The sequence below is a fragment of the Amblyomma maculatum genome, chromosome 10, assembly GCF_055883805.1.
Source record: "Amblyomma maculatum isolate TAMU_Amacu chromosome 10, ASM5588380v1, whole genome shotgun sequence".
Classification (NCBI taxonomy): Eukaryota; Metazoa; Arthropoda; class Arachnida; order Ixodida; family Ixodidae; genus Amblyomma; species Amblyomma maculatum.
Window position 1 is genome coordinate 121812679 of NC_139353.1, and position 20332 is coordinate 121833010.

Genomic DNA, 20332 nt, shown 5'->3' on the forward strand with positions numbered 1-20332 from the left:
AGAATATGAAGTTGTAATGGTTAATGATAGTTTTGATGTTAATGTTTCGTAAGTTATTCTTGTGAGTTTTCAAGTGCAAACAACATCCTCATAATTTGTCATAATTATTTCGCCATAATTGATGATTCCGTAAATGAGTTCATAAACTCTCATAACGGAATATAAAAATTGGTTATTTTCCCCTCTTAGTGATACCTAAATTGTCATTCGGGACCTGTCAGTTTGTATCTCAACTTTTCCCTAACTGATATTTCGAGAAGTAGAAAACATAATGTTCTACATTTTTTTCAGCGTTTACCTTTGCCGGTGAGCGGAAAGCAGTGAATAGAACTTGCCACTAAAATTTTGCTCCGTTTTCTTTTTTTTACATCTTTTGATGATGTAGTGTATTTTTGTTCACTGTCTCATGAGACACCGTGGATGAATAATATTGTATTAGATCCTGCCATACTTTGTTTTTGCACCTGATTGGTTATCGTACTGATGGTGTTGTCAGCAAATAATACGCGACAGCCTGCAAGGCTAGCTGAGGCGAAAAGTCTTGTCGTCACCAAAATCTAAAATTGAGAACACTTAACCAGGAGTATGTCAGAAAAATGCGTAATTGAATAAAATAATTTTAATACTTAGGGTCCGAACCAAAGCCGTCTACATTGCATGGGAAGGGATGATGGTTGGTTGGTTGGTTCATAGGAAGGGAAAGGCGCAGTATCTGTCACACTTGCTCTGTGGACACCTGAACCGCGCCGTAAGGGAAGGGATGAAGGTGGGAGTGAAAGTGGATAGAGAGAAAGGGGAGCCGTAGTGGAGGGCTACGGAGTAATTTCGACCACCTGGGGATCTTTAACGTGCGCCGACATCGCACAGCACACGGACGCCAACTTCGTTTCGCCTAATTTATTCTTCATTGCCTGGTTCAACACATTTGCAATACGTGCTTTTCGGGCAGGTAAGATAGTTTAGTTGTTAGTACCTTGCGTCGTTGCAACGGAGGGTCGTTGGTAACAAGCGTACTAGATAGCAGGTCGTACACGCGTTCGACTGCGCATGGCTAGCCAATGTGGTTAGTACCTTGCGTTGTTGCAAAGGAGGGCCTTCGGTAACAAGCGTACTAGATAGCAGGTCGTACACGCGTTCGACTGCGCATGGCTAGCCAATGTGGTTAGTACCTTGCGTTGTTGCAACGGAGGGCCTTTGGTAACAAGCGTACTAGATAGCAGGTCGTACACGCGGTCGACTGCGCATGGCTAGCCAATGTGGTTAGTACCTTGCGTTGTTGCAAGGGAGGGCCTTTGGTAAGAAGCGTACTAGATAGCAGGTCGTACACGCGTTTGACTGCGCATGGCTAGCCAATGTGGTTAGTACCTTGCGTTGTTGCAACGGAGGGCCGTTGGTAACAAGCGTACTAGATAGCAGGTCGTACACGCGTTCGATTGCGCATGGCTAGCCAATGTGGTTAGTACCTTGCGTTGTTGCAACGGAGGGCCTTTGGTAACAAGCCTACTAGATAGCAGGACGTACACGCGTTCGACTGCGCATGGCTAGCCAATGTGGTTAGTACCTTGCGTTGTTGCAACGGAGGGCCTTTGGTAACAAGCGTACTAGATAGCAGGTCGCACACGCGTTCGACTGCGCATGGCTAGTAATGTGGTTAGTACCTTGCGTTGTTGCAACGGAGGGCCGTTGGTAACAAGCGTACTAGATAGCAGGTCGTACACGCGTTAGATTGCGCATGGCTAGCCAATGTGGTTAGTACCTTGCGTTGTTGCAACGGAGGGCCTTTGGTAACAAGCGTACTAGATAGCAGGTCGTACACGCGTTCGACTGCGCATGGCTAGCCAATGTGGCTAGTACCTTGCGTTGTTGCAACGGAGGGCCATTGGTAACAAGCGTACTAGATAGCAGGTCGTACACGCGTTCGACTGCGCATGGCTAGCCAATGTGGTTAGTACCTTGCGTTGTTGCAACGGAGGGCCTTTGGTAACAAGCGTACTAGATAGCAGGTCGTACACGCGTTCGACTGCGCATGGCTAGCCAATGTGGTTAGTACCTTGCGTTGTTGCAACGGAGGGCCTTTGGTAACAAGCGTACTAGATAGCAGGTCGTACACGCGTTCGACTGCGCATGGCTAGCCAATGTGGTTAGTACCTTGCGTTGTTGCAACGGAGGGCCGTTGGTAACAAGCGTACTAGATAGCAGGTCGTACACGCGTTCGATTGCGCATGGCTAGCCAATGTGGTTAGTACCTTGCGTTGTTGCAACGGAGGGCCTTTGGTAACAAGCCTACTAGATAGCAGGACGTACACGCGTTCGACTGCGCATGGCTAGCCAATGTGGTTAGTACCTTGCGTTGTTGCAACGGAGGGCCTTTGGTAACAAGCGTACTAGATAGCAGGTCGTACATGCGTTCGACTGCGCATGGCTAGCCAATGTGGTTAGTACCTTGCGTTGTTGCAACGGAGGGCCGTTGGTAACAAGCGTACTAGATAGCAGGTCGTACACGCGTTAGATTGCGCATGGCTAGCCAATGTGGTTAGTACCTTGCGTTGTTGCAACGGAGGGCCTTTGGTAACAAGCGTACTAGATAGCAGGTCGTACACGCGTTCGACTGCGCATGGCTAGCCAATGTGGCTAGTACCTTGCGTTGTTGCAACGGAGGGCCATTGGTAACAAGCGTACTAGATAGCAGGTCGTACACGCGTTCGACTGCGCATGGCTAGCCAATGTGGTTAGTACCTTGCGTTGTTGCAACGGAGGGCCTTTGGTAACAAGCGTACTAGATAGCAGGTCGTACACGCGTTCGACTGCGCATGGCTAGCCAATGTGGTTAGTACCTTGCGTTGTTCCAACGGAGGGCCGTTGGTAACAAGCGTACTAGATAGCAGGTGGTACACGCGTTCGACTGCGCATGGCTAGCCAATGTGGTTAGTACCTTGCGTTGTTGCAACGGAGGGCCGTTGGTAACAAGCGTACTAGATAGCAGGTCGTACACGCGTTCGATTGCGCATGGCTAGCCAATGTGGTTAGTACCTTGCGTTGTTGCAACGGAGGGCCTTTGGTAACAAGCCTACTAGATAGCAGGACGTACACGCGTTCGACTGCGCATGGCTAGCCAATGTGGTTAGTACCTTGCGTTGTTGCAACGGAGGGCCTTTGGTAACAAGCGTACTAGATAGCAGGTCGCACACGCGTTCGACTGCGCATGGCTAGTAATGTGGTTAGTACCTTGCGTTGTTGCAACGGAGGGATTTTGGTAACAAGCGTACTAGATAGCAGGTCGTACACGCGTTCGACTGCGCATGACTAGCCAATGTGGTTAGTACCTTGCGTTGTTGCAACGGAGGGCCTTTGGTAACAAGCGTACTAGATAGCAGGTCGTACACGCGTTCGACTGCGCATGGCTAGCCAATGTGGTTAGTACCTTGCGTTGTTGCAACGGAGGGCCGTTGGTAACAAGCGTACTAGATAGCAGGTCGTACACGCGTTCGACTGCGGATGGCTAGCCAATGTGGTTAGTACCTTGCGTTGTTGCAACGGAGGGCTTTTGGTAACAAGCGTATTAGATAGCAGGTCGTACACGCGTTCGATTGCGCATGGCTTGCCAATGTGGTTAGTACCTTGCGTACTTGCAACGGAGGGCCTTTGGTAACAAGCGTACTAGATAGCAGGTCCTACACGCGTTCGACTGCGCATGGCTAGCCAATGTGGTTAGTACGTTGCGTTGTTGCAACGGAGGGCCGTTGGTAACAAGCGTACTAGATAGCAGGTCGTACACGCATTCGACTGCGCATGGCTAGCCAATGTGGTTAGTACCTTGCGTTGTTGCAACGGAGGGCCTTTGGTAACAAGCGTACTAGATAGCAGGTCGTACACGCGTTCGACTGCGCATGGCTAGCCAATGTGGTTAGTACCTTGCGTTGTTGCAACGGAGGGCCGTTGGTAACAAGCGTACTAGATAGCAGGTCGTACACGCGTTCGACTGCGCATGGCTAATCAATGTGTTTTAATGCGTTTGCTGATGTTACAGTGTTTATAGTATAACAAACCTAATTATTATGTAAAACTTCAAAATATGGCAACCAAGATGCAGCGATGAGTGAACTCGTGTCTGATCTTAAGGAAAAGACTAAGCGTTCTCCTAATTTTGGTCTGACTATTCCCTGTATTTCACAAGCCGTAGTATTGTGTACTTTTCAATTTGTATAAATAGTTAGCCTGAAGTTAAATATTATTTGCAATATTACTGGTTCATGGTACTAATACAGGCTTGTTTAAAGAAAAAAGAAATAAACAAGCGAGGCATTCCGTATGTATTATCCGTCAAATGTCTCTCTCGAATAACTTGTCTTCCATGTCTAATTCAATCTGTGTCACATGGTTCTCGTTCTGAGATCTCTCAAACTCTACCGCAGAACGCGCCCTCGCCATCGGCGGCTTCTAAACGCAACTTAAAAGCGTCGATGGAGGCCAAGGTATTCGTCACCATTTTGGTTGTGGGCGCTGTGGTGGCATTCACGTTAATCCTGCGGCGTAGACCAGTCCCGATCTCAACTCTGCTCTGCACGACAGAGTCCTGCGCCCGGCACAGGTGAGCGAGGGTCAACTTCATTCAATCCTAGCTTTCCCGACTGAGAGTTTGGCACACAAACTCTGGTCGATGAACAAGCAGGTAGAAATAGTATATAAAATGTCGTCAGCACAGATGAGGTACATGCAATGCTAATTGCGGGCACATGTTGCACTGTCTTTGTTCAGAGACCCGGTTATTGTTAGCTATGAAATTGCAGAACAATGAGAATCGAGCTGGCAGCATTGAAAGGTTCCGCAACGTCACGACGAGGAACGGTAGCTTTCACAATAAAATGGAAGGGTTTCAACGCTGCTCAACACTGCTACGTCATTTTGTATCGGCTAATGCCTGAAACATCGCATGGGGCGATAACCAAGGGCACTTAAAAAGCAAATGCAAGTTATTGGATTGGAAGGGTTATATTATTTCGGCTCTGCACCAGCGACATAGGCACACATGAGTAAATGAGGCAAGATTTTTGAGAAATCGCCTCCCAACTACCTCCGCCTTCTATCGATTTCTTCCGACCTTAGGGAAACTCACAACTCGATGCTTTAAAAAATATCCGACGTAATATCAGCGCCTGTCTCATTCCTCAAGTTTTAGGTCGCGTTGCAGTCTGAGGTGACCGCAAATCATTCTAGTATTTTGCACTTCTCGGATACAGTCAGTGTTGTGTCCTCAGGCAACGGGCAAGAACATAGGCTTAGCTCTCATAGTAATAAAGTAAAGCAAAACATTTCAAGGCTATGTTTTGAATTGCAGAGCGCGTGTGAAATATATTGATATAATGGTAGGAAGCGCAAACCATAGAAAGGGGCAGACTCATGCTAAAGGAAAATGAATTACGCACTGAGCAGTAGACATCGTGGGCTATATCGATGGCCACCACTGGATACGCTGCCGCGAGAGCAACGTGTATAAACCCGGTGTTTGTCGTCATTACTACCTTCCGTGTAAAGCTTTGTGCTATTTCAACGGCAGTCCTTCCGATGCAATGTAGCGTGCGTATCACTGTGTCACACTGTACGAAGAGCTCGCTAGATTCTGAGAGGCGCACAAAAAATCGACCCTTTAGATGTACATCTCTCTTTACACTTTCTCATGGCCTTTTGATAGCAAGCTATTATGCCGTAAAACATGTGGGTGAAGTTACAGGTATATTTAAAGAAAATGTCTGTACCAGTACAGAGAAAATCTCTTCTACTTCATTGACCGAAATACGTTCACAAAAAAGACATTAATTTTCTGTTATCCAGCCGAAACCTTGAATCGACGGCAAACAATTCGATATATTTTTGCCATCTGTTCTATTTTTTACCGTAAACTTATTTTTACTTATATAGTAGATAATGTTTCAGTAGAAAGCGAAATGGTATGACATCACCGAATACCCTGTGCGATGATCGCATGCGCAACAAGTTCGATTCAAAAGAAGATAACTAGGGGTTACACATTCAGGTCAGTTGTTGGTTGGCTTTCCACTTTCGGTGGCTAGACAAGGGCTGTTGCGAGGCTACCCGTATGGGTGCCATCGAGTATTGCCAGCGCCGAGAGATATTCGTGAAATGTAGGTGGCCAGGCGTTCGCCTTAAAATAGTGTTCATTGAAAAACTTGGCGCTTAACGAAATTTTATTGTTGTTAGAGGCAGAAAACGTGGAATGAAAGACAATGACAAAATTGTATTTGCATCATTATATTCACTGCCACAGGAAGAAGAAACAGAAAAAAGAAACAAAAAACGCCATATAACAGAAACGTTTTGTCAATTTACTAAAATATTCTATCAGGTAGCAAAAGAAAAACCAAAATCACAGAAAAGTTAAAAACAGAAAACGTAGCAGAGCAGAATATTTCTGGCAGGGTGGCTGACAGAAAATGTCTGTATTTTTCCGCAAAACCTTTTTACAGTGGTGCTCTGACATATGGAAAACGTTTCGGTATGTTTCCTTACATGTTGATCTAGGGTTCCTGCTTACAACTTGTTTCCGATGCATCTTGTGCTCTTATCTACTTCCCTTTAAAGTTACGTTCCATAGTTTTGATATCTTTCTTGGATTATTGGTGGTGTGTCTGCGCCAGGGGAGTAGATGGGGCATTCTGAAGATCCAAAACTATGGTGAAACTTTGTGATTTTGCATGTTTCTAGGGGGCACTAAGCCTAATTTTGCCCCACTCAGGCGGGAGAAGTGGCACAGAATTTTACTTACGTCATGAATTCGTATTCCCCTTTAAGCAGAGTAACTAAAAACACCTTTTCTGTACATTTTTTACCTTTTCGAAACTGTTCTTCCTTTTTCTGGGAAGGGCAGCGCTCCAGAAAGATAGTGCTTCTCAACACAGGGAAAGATGCCTGAGTTGAGACGCAGAGCTTTGTGTTTTTGGCAGGGCGCTAATCGAAAGCCAGCTGGACAAAAGCATGGATCCATGTAAAGATTTTGATGCCTACGTCTGCGGCCACTGGACACCCCGTAAACAGTTCGCAGAGCTGTCCCGCTCTGCTCTGACAGACATGGTGATGACGTGGCAGGCAAATCTACCAGACACGCTACTCGGGGGTGTCGCCCGACTTCCAGCAGGGAGGAAAGCGCTTGCCATGTTCAACAGCTGCGTGGCGCAGTCGGGCTCGCAAGTTGGCGTCTTCAAGGAGTTCATGAGCAAGCGCGGTCTCACATGGCCGGAGGATCTAGAAGATGTCGAAGGATTCTCTCCACTGGAAATTCTATTTGACCTTGCCTTCAACTGGAACGTCAACCTTTGGTTTTCGCTGAACCTGCTTCCACCAGCGGCGGATGACAGCCAGAAGCGACGTCTATTCTTCGCCCCGAACAACTTCATGCTGGAGTGGAGGACTGTCTTTAAACAAATACCCAGGCAGTTCTTTGACAAAGTCTACCGAGCAATGTTCAAGCTTTACGCTAACGACGCACATGCAGCGCCTTCTGCTGATGAAATCACTGAAGCCTATAACATGCTTGGCTACATCTTCGACTTGTTTATTTCATCTAGTTTAGGCAAGGCTAGAGTGCCCGCGGTATTGCCACTGCAGAAATTGGACGACATCACGCAACTCACCAACACGACCTATTTAAAATGTGTCATCGACACCAAGCTTGCGATTAATCCGCCTTTCACAATGAAAGATTTGTGGCTCATGACTGACGTAACCCTGATGAATGCCACCCTGCAAATTTTTGGATCATTCAACGACAGCCGTATTCGCCGAAATTTGGCATGGCTGTTTCTGGAGGCATATGGAGCAGTAGCCAACCCTGAGACCATCCTGCTTGTTCTGCATGGAAGTCAGAGTCACGCTCAAGACATGCGGCCTTTGTTCTGCGCCAGCCAGGTTGAGGCCAGCTACAAGCTTCTGGTGGCTGCTATGGTTGCAGTGATGCATTTCAGTGATGAACAGCGTCGGAACATTGACTCCCAGTTGGCCAGCATTGTAGAGGTAAGGTTGGATACTTGTGAAATTTCCACGTTTTAATTGACGAATTTGCCGCGGAACGAAAAATAACCAAAACACGTGCTACAATTGCTCAAGAATGCCTTTTGTGCACACACGAAGTTGCCAATAGTGCCTATGCCACTAAGGTTCTTATCACTAATTTCATTATAAGCGATTTCCTATTGAAATTTGTTACCATTATTGTCCTTATCACCAATTTCTTATTTAAAATCTTTATCACAAAATTCCTTGCCGCTAATGATCTAATCACTGCACATATTTTGTTTCCTTTCCGGACACTTTATGCCCTCCGTTTTTGGCGATATAACATAACCTATTAAGACTTTCCCTTTAAAATAATTATCAGTTGTGACAAGCACCTTGCGCATTGCTCCAATAGTAAGGCTCCGCTTATTGAATGAGCCTTGTATAGTGGAGGAGCATGTGCAGATGTGTCAAAAAGGCTAAAGTATGCACGTGACGCCAGGAGTAAAATAACCTTCTTTTTTAAATTACACACTGAAATCTTTCTGGTTAAAACATTTTTGAAGGTAAAGGGTTTGTACCCTGGGAATCACACTGTTTGATATGCAGGTAGCCAGGAACAATTAAGTTCAGTTCAGAATTGAAGGAACAATAGACAATGTTTTTTACACTGTTCGGAAGGGGTATATTTTTGGGATGATTGGAATAAATGCTAATGAAAGATTTTCCACTGGACCCGCATGGTATTCGGTAGTTAAGCGTAGAAAATGAGAATGGGGTACCTGTTGATTTAATTATGCTCTTGGGCCTGCACTGTAATGGCGTTCAAGAATGGCTGGTTGCCATTGTGATAAATACGCATGGCCTTCCCTAATTTATTTTCAGGAAAGCGTGGACAGGGTTTTGACAATACAGAAAACTGCTGCAGAATCTCCCAAGTGGATCTCAAGACTACAGCCATTGTTCTGTATGCGTGAATTAAGGCGAAATCATTTTACGGCTAACGCTGCTGTTGTGGCCGCAGAAAAAAGGAAAAGAAAATGCATGGGCCTGCTATTGGCTCTGTAGCAGAGCCACCTCCTCTGCCTTGTGCGGACAGAAGAGAGAAAGTAGAGAAGGGAGAAAAAGAAGAGAAGGATGCTAGCCGCAACAGCCGCCGTCCACCACCTTAACGGTGGCGGGTGCAATGATGGCCTACAGCAGATAACGTCCTTCCGAGGCGAGATGACGTCATAGAGGTCTCGATCAACCACAGAGTGTGCGCGAATGTGTGCCTTATATGGCCACATGTCAACTAATGACCAAAAACTAATACTAAATGAATATTTAATGAAACACATAATTTATTACTAAATAATGGCTAATTAGGTATTTCGTTGATGAACTAAATAATGAATAGTTGTTTATTTACAAAGTTAGCAATCTATTATTTATCCAATAACGACTAATAAATATTTAATCAATAATTCATACCAGTTGCGTAGCAGAATGCGGCACTCAGGCTTTCGCCTTTCATTAGTAGCTAAAGTTCCTCGTAATTTTTTAGTGAGTCATTTGTAAATAGCGCATGTAATTAGCGTTTCTGTTAGTTTTGTTGATTCTGTTCTCCTGAAAGGCAATGTGCCTTGACCAGGCATTAAAGAAAAATCTGGGCGTGGTGCAGCTGCTAAAGCACTGGACGGGTGATCCAAAGGATTTAGGTTCGGTTTCCAGTGCAGACAGGGTTTATCAATTTATTTTTAACTCTCGCTGTGGAAAGCATGATACTCTGCTGCCAACCTTTTACTGACAACCTTCTGTCTACAATGATGACGCTTTACATTATAATCTGCAGTAGTGAAATGCGACAGCCTGACTTTTGTTGCTTCACATGGTACATCGCGCGCCCCTTAATGAACACAACGAACGTTCGTTGAACGCATCAAACTTCACCGGTGTTTTTTCTTTCACATGATAGGACAAGCGAAAAATCTGTCACTCGCGGATTTCCGCTACTATCACCGTTACAGTAAACTATGATCCTTACAGTAAACTATCATCCTTACAGTAAACTATCACCCATACAGTAAACTATCACCCTTACAGTAAACTATCATCCTTACAGTAAACTATCATCCTTACAGTAAACTATCGCTCTTGCAGTAAAGTATCATCCTTGCAGTAAACTATCATTCTTACAGTAAAATATTTCCCTTGCAGTAAACTATCACCATTACAGTAAACTATCATCCTTACAGTAAACAAAAAGAACTATGACATGCGTTTCATGATCCCGGGCATCGCGCTGCTGGTTAAACCGCTCGGCTAAGGATCTGATGGATGGAGGTTCGATTCCCGGTGGAGGCAGGGTATTTTTCTGAACACGCAGTCAGGATGGATTTACGAGTGTAATCCCGAGATATGCCATGGAATCTCGCAAAAGAGTGGGACACTTCTCGCGGATGCACGGACGTACGCGCTGACGAGTCACTAGCCATAAAAAGGTTTCGCCCTATAAACCGTAGCACCGCCAATACTGATCAGAGCGTCACAGAAAGAGTGACAAGCCCGCATGCCAGCGTTGGCCCTAGGCAACAATTACTAAATCAATGGGCTGCATCTTTCCGCATTGGATATTTGCTTTAAGTACTTTAGAGCGAACTCATAACCGCAAAAATAAATAGGAATTTTAGCATCAACACAACACGCGTAATGGGACTTGAGGCACACAACAAGCATTATGTCTGGACGCGGGCGGCACCGCTGCGATTCTTCCACGCCGTCGAAGATGACTTTGTGGTCGTTTTTCAACACGGCAGACATCGGCGGAACAGTTTTTCGCTCGCACGGCGACGCCATTTCTGCGTCGAATCGGAGACTTATCTTCGGTTTGTCATCTGCGTGGGCTCGTCGTAAGTTGTAGCATAGCTCATCGGTGCGTTGTTATTCTTTAATGAGAAGCCAGGCGAGCCGCCAGGCTTTGCGGCTCAGGTATATAGCTTTGTCATGTATTTCGGTGTCAAAGACGTGAGACAGCACTGCTGAGAGTGTCATAGTGATCTCTAAACAAGCCGGAATGGAATTAACCGGGTGAGCGTCTGACGCCGGAGCTATAGGCAAAGGCCATGTACATAGGGATAATATCGCTTGTCTTGTCGGCATCGAGGAATAGAAACTCTGTCCACGATATTTATATGGAGACAAATCTTAAGTCCTTTTGTCTGGAAATGGTAAACTGTTGCTCAAGTGTGGCTTGAATGACCGCAGTCTAAGAATGCATGAGCCTAGTCATTGAAGGTTAGGTTTGGTTTTCGGTAGTCTAACGTCTGGGCGACTAAGGCTATGAGAGACACCGCATTGGAGAGCTGCAGATATGAAGACCACCCGATGTTCTGTAATGTGCAATGAAATCACACGTTAGGCTCCAGTTGGTCGAAATGTTCGAAGCCCTCCACTACGGCCTCTGTTAGGCTGAGTCGCTTTCGGACATTAAACCCCCCTTCCAAACCAAACCATTTACGGGTAGGCTCAAATTTTATTGGTCTGTCCGTGATTAGAATTTCTTGTATGTCGAGAATCAAAGCGAAATGTTCAACGAAGAATGTTGTCTCTCTTCATCAAGTACCATAGAAAGCACTTTTGCGTCCGCATACCAGGTCGATGACCACAGTGATCCGCTTGTTTTACGTTGACGAAGTTGGGAATGGGCCGATGACATCCACCCCGTTTAGTTGCAAGGGCATAGTTTAGTGGTTCAACTTGTCAATTCGTGGCCGTCTTACGTCTCTAAACCATGGCACGATTACGCATAACATCTCACGTAGATGGCTAATCGTGACTGATAAAACGTTTTCAGAATCTGTGCAACGTTCGTGGTAACCACAGCTTATTTGAGCTCTTCATGGAAAGCCTGCAGAATATGCGAGTAGATGCTTTATCGCCTGACGACTCATCATCACGTTGGGCCCGAGCTTTTTCACGAGTACTTCGTATTTTAAGGAGAATGTGTACAACTGATGATGTTCGAACACTGCAGGAGGCGAACGGCTTAGTATTTCAGGAAATGAACTGGATGTCGCAAGTCGCTGTGTGAGCACTGCAGGTATGCGAAAGGAATGGTGGTTTCAATTCCGAGAGGTATCGTTGTTGTCTTCGTTCGGCGGTGCATCCACAGGACATTACAAATAGCAATCTGCTTTGGATAACTCGCGGAGGTGTAGACCAAAGTGTCGTCGAATTACTGAAGATTCAGGGTTCTTTGAGCAAGCTGGGCTTGGGAGTTTACAAATTGGCGACCAAGTAGGGCGTATGACGTTCGCTTACCACCTTGAATTGTCGCCCGCATAGGCATGGACTTCAACTTCGAAATGAGATTTTTTCTCGGTTTTCGAATAGTTGGCTTTGGCCATCGTACATGATAACATAGTGCAGTCTACCACTATTCTGTACGAGGGATGTAGTACCTAGGTTCAAGATTCTCGCGTCAGCATTAGTTTCCCGAGAGCGCCGGGGGGACGGGAGGGGGAGGTCGTGTCAGCGGGGATTTGGCTCTTGAAGTCTTTCGGTTGCAGCGGTTCAAAGTTAAATGAATCTCCTGACTGTTTAGGGGGCAGAGGTTCAACCATGCGTCAGCAATTTAGTTTCTTACAAAGCGCTTGGAATAGGAACACTATCCGATGATCTGCCAACGGCGTGTCGTCAGGGCGGGGGAACTCGTCGACAGTGCCTGTATTCAGGGGATCGAGATAGATACCGTCTTTGCTAATGATGTTAACAAAGGACAGCAGATGTTGGTAAGCAAACTAAGGTTGTTTAGGCCTCAGGTTGAGCCCGCACGGCTTTGCTGCGTTAAGTAGGGCCCTCAGCCTACGGAAGTAATTATCGAAAGTCGTGGTGAAGAAAACAAAGTCTTCTAGATACTCTGCACACCTTTACCATTTTATGCCCGACGAAATACGCACATTATTCAGTGACCCTCGTGATGACCAAAGACAAAATTGCATTACCTAAAAATCCTAGATTCCATCTGGCTTGATAAATGCTTTCTTTTCTCGATCTCTTCATCGATGGAAAAGAAGAACGTAAAGAAGAATTTTCCATCATGAATAACCAATAAGCCCAGACTGCGAGAGTATTGCTACTCGTCGAGTTTTAATTACTATATAGTAGCCGCTCGTTCGGTCCGCCGCTGAGGATTACTGCCTTTGTAGAGTCGGCCCGGCATACCATCATCGCGGAATATCGGGCGAATTGATTCTTCCTATCGTTGCTCGATTAGCTGTAATCCACACTGTTCGAAGTATGCCGTCATTCTTCTTCACCGAAGTGACTGACGCACAAGGGATTTTCGATGTAAGGGTGAGTATGTAACGAAGCATATTTTCCTATTCAATTTCAATTTATTTGCGTTGTTGCGATGAAACGTGGTTACAGCCTTTTGCCCAGTATCCTGCTCTTCTCATCGGTTCACGTTCGATGTTGTTTAGCATTTCGGCTTGAGATTGTACACAGAATAGAAGATCATCGCGACATTAAAAAGATTGCTCAGCTTGTTAAGTCATTATTAAGCCGCACCCATGCTCCTTTCTGCAGCAACTAATAGATTGCACTAATATATGTCAAAGTGAAGCGCCGCCTTAACCAAATTAATTGGTCTTACCTGTTTGGGTTGGGAGTAGCAACCTTCCAAATACGCCTTCCAAATTTGTCATATGATGGGATGTCGTTATAAAAACATAACAAATTGAAGATTCTGCGCTCAATCTTGTAACTTGTCAGTACCCTTTTGCCAGAGCCATTCGACAGGTATCCTGAGAGCTTAGGTTTAACAGGCGAGGACACTTTAAGAGATGCGTGAACGCATTGGGGTCAAACCACTCTTCACGAACATGTAAGCGGATCGCCACGAAATTCGGGGGAGGGCCAGAGCGAAGACGTTAAGCAAAAAGTATCAGGGGGATGATATTGCCGCCTAAGTTTGTGCAGCAAAATGCAAAATTATGAAAGGAGGCTTTCGTTCTGACCGCGATGAGCATCTACCACAGGGTAGCTGCTACGGTGGCCGCGGGCTGAGTGGAAGAGGCAGAAAAGGCCGCAACACTCCTAGGAATTGTTCGAAACAAAACCAGCTCCATTCTCAGTGATTTCAAAATGGCCCTCCGCAACTTCACTAGGGGTCGTATCTCCGCCACTGCATTCAAAAGTGTTATCGCGTCGCCAAAAGATAGGAACGTAGTGGATCTAGTGTGGGTCCCGCTGACTCGGGCGTCCCGGTGAACGAGGCCGCTCAATAATGTGCTCGAGGTTTTGTCAGTCGTGCTGGTGAGGAGATCTCAAACGCGGATGTCCGACGGGGTGAGCCAATTGATAAAAATTAGGCAATTACGACTTATTACAAAAAGCTCAGGGCAAGCCTGTCTCCTCTGCATGCTCGGCTTAGCCGAGAGCACGCTACCACGTGGCGGCGGCTGCAAACGTGGTAGCCACCAAACCACTAGATGTATGCCAAAATCTTTCCCGACATAGTAAATTCGTGCTGCCAACTGTGCGGCGTGCCTGCCACCTTAGGCCATATCATCTGGGACTGCGCGGAGGATGCGCCTCCGGCAGACCTTGTATTATCTCCCTCGCTGGAACACTGGCAAGCTGTTCTCGGAAGCCGGGACTCAGACGCCCAGTCCTGGGGCTCGACAAGAACGCAAGAGGTCGCTGATAGACTTAAACTGCGAACCACGAGGAGGAGCTGAATGCAACTCAAGGCAAAATTCATCTAAACCGCTGACAAATAAAGTTTCTCTCTCTCTCTCTACAGCGGCAACGCCGGAATTTCGACAGGGCACGGATTTAAACGTTATCGCGTAAGAAATAAAATTCATCATTTGGTTCTACGTGATGCCGGAGCGCGTACAAGAAGCTATACGGAAGCTCTGGCGAAGATATCTGTCTCCTTTGCAGTCGTTGTGTAGGAGTCATCCTCGTCTATTGAGATTCTAGATAGTTTCACACGTGTAGAGTAGACTGCACATCAAAAACTTTGTTTGGACTACACGTTATTGCGTTCTGCCGCCTCGTATATGCAGTAAATCATACATGTGTGCTTTGTTTTTCCGCAGACAGCTGCCGAGAAGGCATCGGCCGCACTATGGCTGGACAATAGAACCCAACATGTCGCGGCCGCGAAGCTCCGGACTGTGCACAGCGTGCTATGGCCGGACAAAAAATTTCTCACCGCTGAGGGTCTCGAGAAGGCGTACGCCAAGTTTCCCGAGAGGGCCCCATCCTTTGCCCATTTCTGGATCGAGACTCGTCGGAGCCTGCGCGGCCTCATTGGCTCCGACGCCGGCTTGGAGCAGCTGCGAATCGCGGAAGGTGTAGCCCAGCCATACGTCCAGTACGTGCATGTCCTGAACCAGCTGTCCCTGTCCTTGGGAGCTCTGGCCCCGCCTTTCTATTACAAGAACGGCACAAAGGCAATGTTCTACGGTGGCCTGGGCTACCTCTACGCGAAGGAGCTAGTCCGCGCAGTGGACAGAGAAGGCGTAAAAGTAAGTCAGCCAGCAAATGCTTCCTGGTGTTTCTTTTCATGATGTATCTGATTCCGCCCTCTGTGTCATTTTCTATTAATATTTTGCATAAAATGTTATCGTAAAGGTTTTGTAAATTCTTTTTCGCCATATACGTGACCACTTATTAACGCATAGACTTGTAAAACCATCATATTGACGGGCAAATGCTTTCAAAGCATTGATGCTATGTGACAGCTGTCGTAACGGCGTCACAAGGTTTTCCATTCCAAGAGGAAGTAATTTGATTATTTTACTTCTATTTGTGGCATTTTTTGCATGTTTGGCGCATACTGCACGAGACATGTGCGGTCATCTCGGATCGGAAGCTCCGCCGCGCCCTAGAACGATGTTACTGGCCTAACATGCGATCACCCTTTGACACATATGCGACCAGTTGCACACAATGCCAGGGCCACAACTACACTAAAGTTGCTCCAACTGGGCAGTCGCTCTCTGTAAAACTCCCCAGCGTGCTGTATGGTCAGTCAGCATCGACCTATTAGGTCCATTTCCAAAACCTTGCTTTGGAAACCGCTGGATTGTCGCTTGAGCATATCCTCTTGCTCGGGCCTGCGAAACAGCCGCTACCACATCGGTTACAGCTTATCAAGTGCCCCTATTTCTGCTCCGCTCTGTCATCTCATGCCATGAACCCCTTCGGGTCAAATAGGTGACTGGGGATATCAGTTTCCTGCGGATGTAGCTAAGGAGTTTTGGGTCTATGTGCCACGAAGTTTTGCCACTTCACACCCTAGCACCCGCAACAGATGACTTGACGGAGCGCATAAATATCACGTATACCAATATGTCTTCAGTGTACGTAACTGCAGACCACAACTGAGGCATCATGGTGCGTTTTACTTATGCTTTTATTACTGTGAAGCATGCGACACGAGCTGCAGCCCTTTCTTTCTTTTGTATGTCAATCCACCTTTATACATCCTGGACAACTTGCCGTTTTCATCAAGCGATGATGTTTCCGTTCCGGAGACCCTGCGCCTTGTCAAAGAAGCAGCGGACAATTGCTTCGCATGAAAGCTTTAAGACATGCTGCGATGAGCGCCGTCGGCACGTCACCTATGCTTGGGGCGAAGTTCCATGGCTTTGGCGACTGCTGCGACGACGTTGCCTTCTCGAGCTGATTGCTGAATGCATCTCACTTCAATTACTCAGTTATGGAAAAAGAGTGTTTGGCCATTGTGGTGGGCACTAACAAATTGCTGGCCCTGCCTGCATGGTTATTAGTTTGACGTCGTCACGGATCACAACGCGTTATGTTGGCTGTCCTCTCTTAAAGACCCGTCCTGTTCCCTCGCTCAATTGGCTCTCCGCTTTTAGCAATTTGACATCCGCTTATATATTGCTCTGGTCGTAAACACATGGACGCCGACACTCTGTATCGTTCTTCCCTATCTAGTGACACTGCTTGCTCCACGGCGACTGATTCCGCCCTCTCATATCTAACCATCGCTGATATGCCTGCGGTGTAGCGCAAGGACATGTGGCTGGCATCTATTATCGACATCATGTCCTCTTCTCTCTACACTGCGCCTTCTCGATCTTACGCCATCAAGCACCACACTTTGCCATACGAGACGGACTTCTCTGCCGCCGCATCTATATGCCTGATGGCCGACAGTGGCTTCTCGTTATTCCCCGCCATTTACAATATGAAACTAGAGCCTCTTCTTGCCGATCTTCAGTGGGCCAATCCTGGTAGGGTCAAAACGTTTCGAAGAATTTCTCACCGCTGCAATTGGCTTGACGTGCATAATTATACTCGTAAACACGTCCGCTCCTGCATCGCCTGTCAGCGCCACAGGCCATCCACATCCTCTGCTTCTGGCCAGTTGCAACCACTTTCACACCCGGCCAATACGTTTGATCGTCTTGGCGTTGACTTGTACGGGTAACTTCCCTGCATGGTCTCTGGGAACCGCTGGATTGTTGACAGCATCGACCACCCCACCCGGTATGCCGAGCCCGGCGCCCTATCCTCCTATACTGCCCGTGATGTTGCCCTTTTCTTGCTACATCATTTTGTTCTTCGTCACGGCGCGCCGCATGAGCTGCTGAGTGACAGAAGCTGCTTCTTTCTTTCCAACGTCGTTGAAGTTCTACTGACTGAATGTCGCATCATACATCAATCCACCAAAGCCTATCACACTGAAACTAACGGGCTGACTGAGTGCTTTAATCGCACTGTCGAAAATATGCTCACGACGTAAGTTGCCGCTGATCAGACCAACTGGGACGCTGTTCTTCCTTTCGGGACGTACGCACACAATACTGCCACTCTGTCAACAACCGTCTTTAGCCCCTTCTTTCTCCTTTATGGATATGAGGTGTTCACGATGGACACTATCTTACTATATCGTACTAACTCCTCCGAGTGGACTCCCTTTTCAGACATTGCAAAGAATGCGGATGAAATGTCGCCAGTTGACCCAGACTTTTACATTGGATTCTCAAGACCACCAAAAACGTCGTCACGATATAAGGCGCCACACGTTTTTCCTACAGGATCTCTCGTTTGGCTCTGGGTTCCTGTAGCCCCACCAGGATTGTCATCAAAGTTTCGAACCGAGTACCACTGACCCGTACGGCATTATTACCAAACCTCCCCTGTAAATTATATCATGGAGCCACTCACTCCCTTTTCGGTCATGCTTCACCGAGGTCGCGGAGCTGTGCACGTGAGCAACCTCAAAACGTACTGCCACCTGCTCTTCTTGCGCTCCCCATAGGTCGCCAGGGTGGCGCCTCTTCGCTCTTGCGAAATTGTAGTGAACTATGTGAGGATATCACGAAGACAATGATGAGAACGAAAGTGCCCCTGCTCGAGCTCGTATGTGTGTGCCTAGACTTACTTTGTTCTTTTGTTCGCCGTGCAGTTTACGGAGGGTTATAATCCCTGCTAAAGCATTGAGTAAAAGCTCACTACAAACGACATAATTGCGCAGCGCTACATAGAAATAATACTTAGTGAAAATGCGTATGTTTTATAAGGTTATACTGTTGTATAAACTCCTAATTGCTTCCACCTCCGTTACTAAGACTGCAGGCACAACCTGTCATCTGCTCGATTTTATTTGGCATTGCTTGCAAAAGTTTCTCGATAGCTTGTTTGGCTCCAATTCTTAGATGACGCTACTCTTCTTATTATCAATACCATCATTTCACACACTGCGCCAATACGTATAGCTATCTTACGTGAATCTGGAAGTCAGTTTTCTCTTTCTAATCGCTAAAAAACTTAAGTTGTGCTAAATAGGCTACGTGTGATAGTGCGTAACATTGTATTACCACCAATCAGGCGGTAATAAGGGCCAGTGATTGGGGATAAAATGAAACCATACATTCTCTTGCAGGTGGACCATAAGGGCAACATTGTGTCATCGTGGTTAAGCGATGCCGTGAAGGTTATCTTTGAAGATCGCGTGCTGGGCTGTCTCCCCGGTGGGAATCCCGACTTGTTTCCAGAAATTCCCGCGATGGAGGTGGCGTTCGCCGCTTGGAAGCGGAACCTCAAACATGATGACGTCCGCCTATCCGAAGTAAGTAGCTTCCAGTATTGGACTCACAAGGGGGCTGGAAAGCATTGTAAGAGATTGTACATGATCTGCTCGTGCATGATTTTACGAATCCTTGTGAAGTGAGGAATTTTGGAATCAGTTTTTTTGAAAAGCGGCTTTGCTTTGTCACCGTACAAAAACGAGAGGAGAATATTGGCCGTCTAAAAAATAGAAATTATTTATATTGTAAGGTGAACCAGTAGTTGAACACTGTGATAGCATTTTGTTTCTAAACTGTAAAGGCCATCATCGAACCACAGCAAGCAGAAAATGGAGAGCGTGGCATACTCTTTGCCGATTCGAAAATCGATTATCGGCTACATTGATCTATAAATTTTTACTTCGCAGTACGCCATTTTTTTCCGCAGGCAAATGCTTTGGCAATGATACAAATTGATTCCCTTTCCTGTTCTTACTACTCTTCTTAAGCGTAAAATCTACTGTATCAATTGAAAATATCAGGTGCAATCGTATAGCCGGCTACTAATTCGTTCCTTCGGCAGTATCAATAGACCGATCCCAACTGCCGGTTTCACGATGCCACCACTGTCGCCGTGCCTGCTGGTACATTTAGTCAACCGGTCGCTCCAGCCGCCTGGAAAGCCTGCGCGCCGTGTTTCCGAACAATTTTAGCTCGTGTGTATGCCGGAGCTGATAGGGAAAATTAGCCTGTCTTGATCCTGGGCACTATAACAGGACATAGGAAATACATTACTCTAGCTTTATGTATTTAGGGGATAGCCTATACAGCGCGTTCATTCGAAAAGCCGTCGACGTTGTTGAAGTATAGTCGAAGTAACAGTTGTCTGCACCGCTTGTTGGAAATAAGGGGAGTGCGTAAAAAAACCAAACCATGGTAACTTTTTATACTCGTTGTTGTGTGATAGGCGATGACGAACTAATTGGAATCAATGTGATTATTTTAATAAATAAGTAAATAAAAATTTGGAAAATGGGTGGTTCAATAGTGTGAAAACCCACAGAAGGAAAAGCCAATTTGGTGATGCTCACTTAGAAAATAAAGCGTAATTAACCACATAATAGGTTGAATCAACTGAAAATTGAAAACTTGTGTTTCCTAATGTTTGAATGAAAAGCCAGTGCGTGATGTTGAAAATTTGAAAATGAACATTCAGAATGTGTAATTAAATGGAGATGAAAAGTGAAAATTCGAAAAAGGGGGCTTCAAAGGCACCAAAATTGTCA

At 46.3% G+C, this 20332-nt stretch overlaps 1 protein-coding gene across 1 annotated transcript in view; it reads left to right on the top strand.

Annotated features, from left to right (window-relative positions):
- Positions 1-20332, top strand: part of LOC146177383 (endothelin-converting enzyme 1-like) — a 35447-nt gene that overhangs the window by 5316 nt on the left and 9799 nt on the right. Inside the window, exons 3-6 of the mRNA XM_084581540.1 lie at positions 4413-4588; positions 6960-8025; positions 15099-15530; positions 18923-19108. Coding sequence (XP_084437666.1) covers positions 4413-4588; positions 6960-8025; positions 15099-15530; positions 18923-19108 — 1860 coding nt within the window. The remainder of the gene's footprint in view (positions 1-4412; positions 4589-6959; positions 8026-15098; positions 15531-18922; positions 19109-20332) is intronic.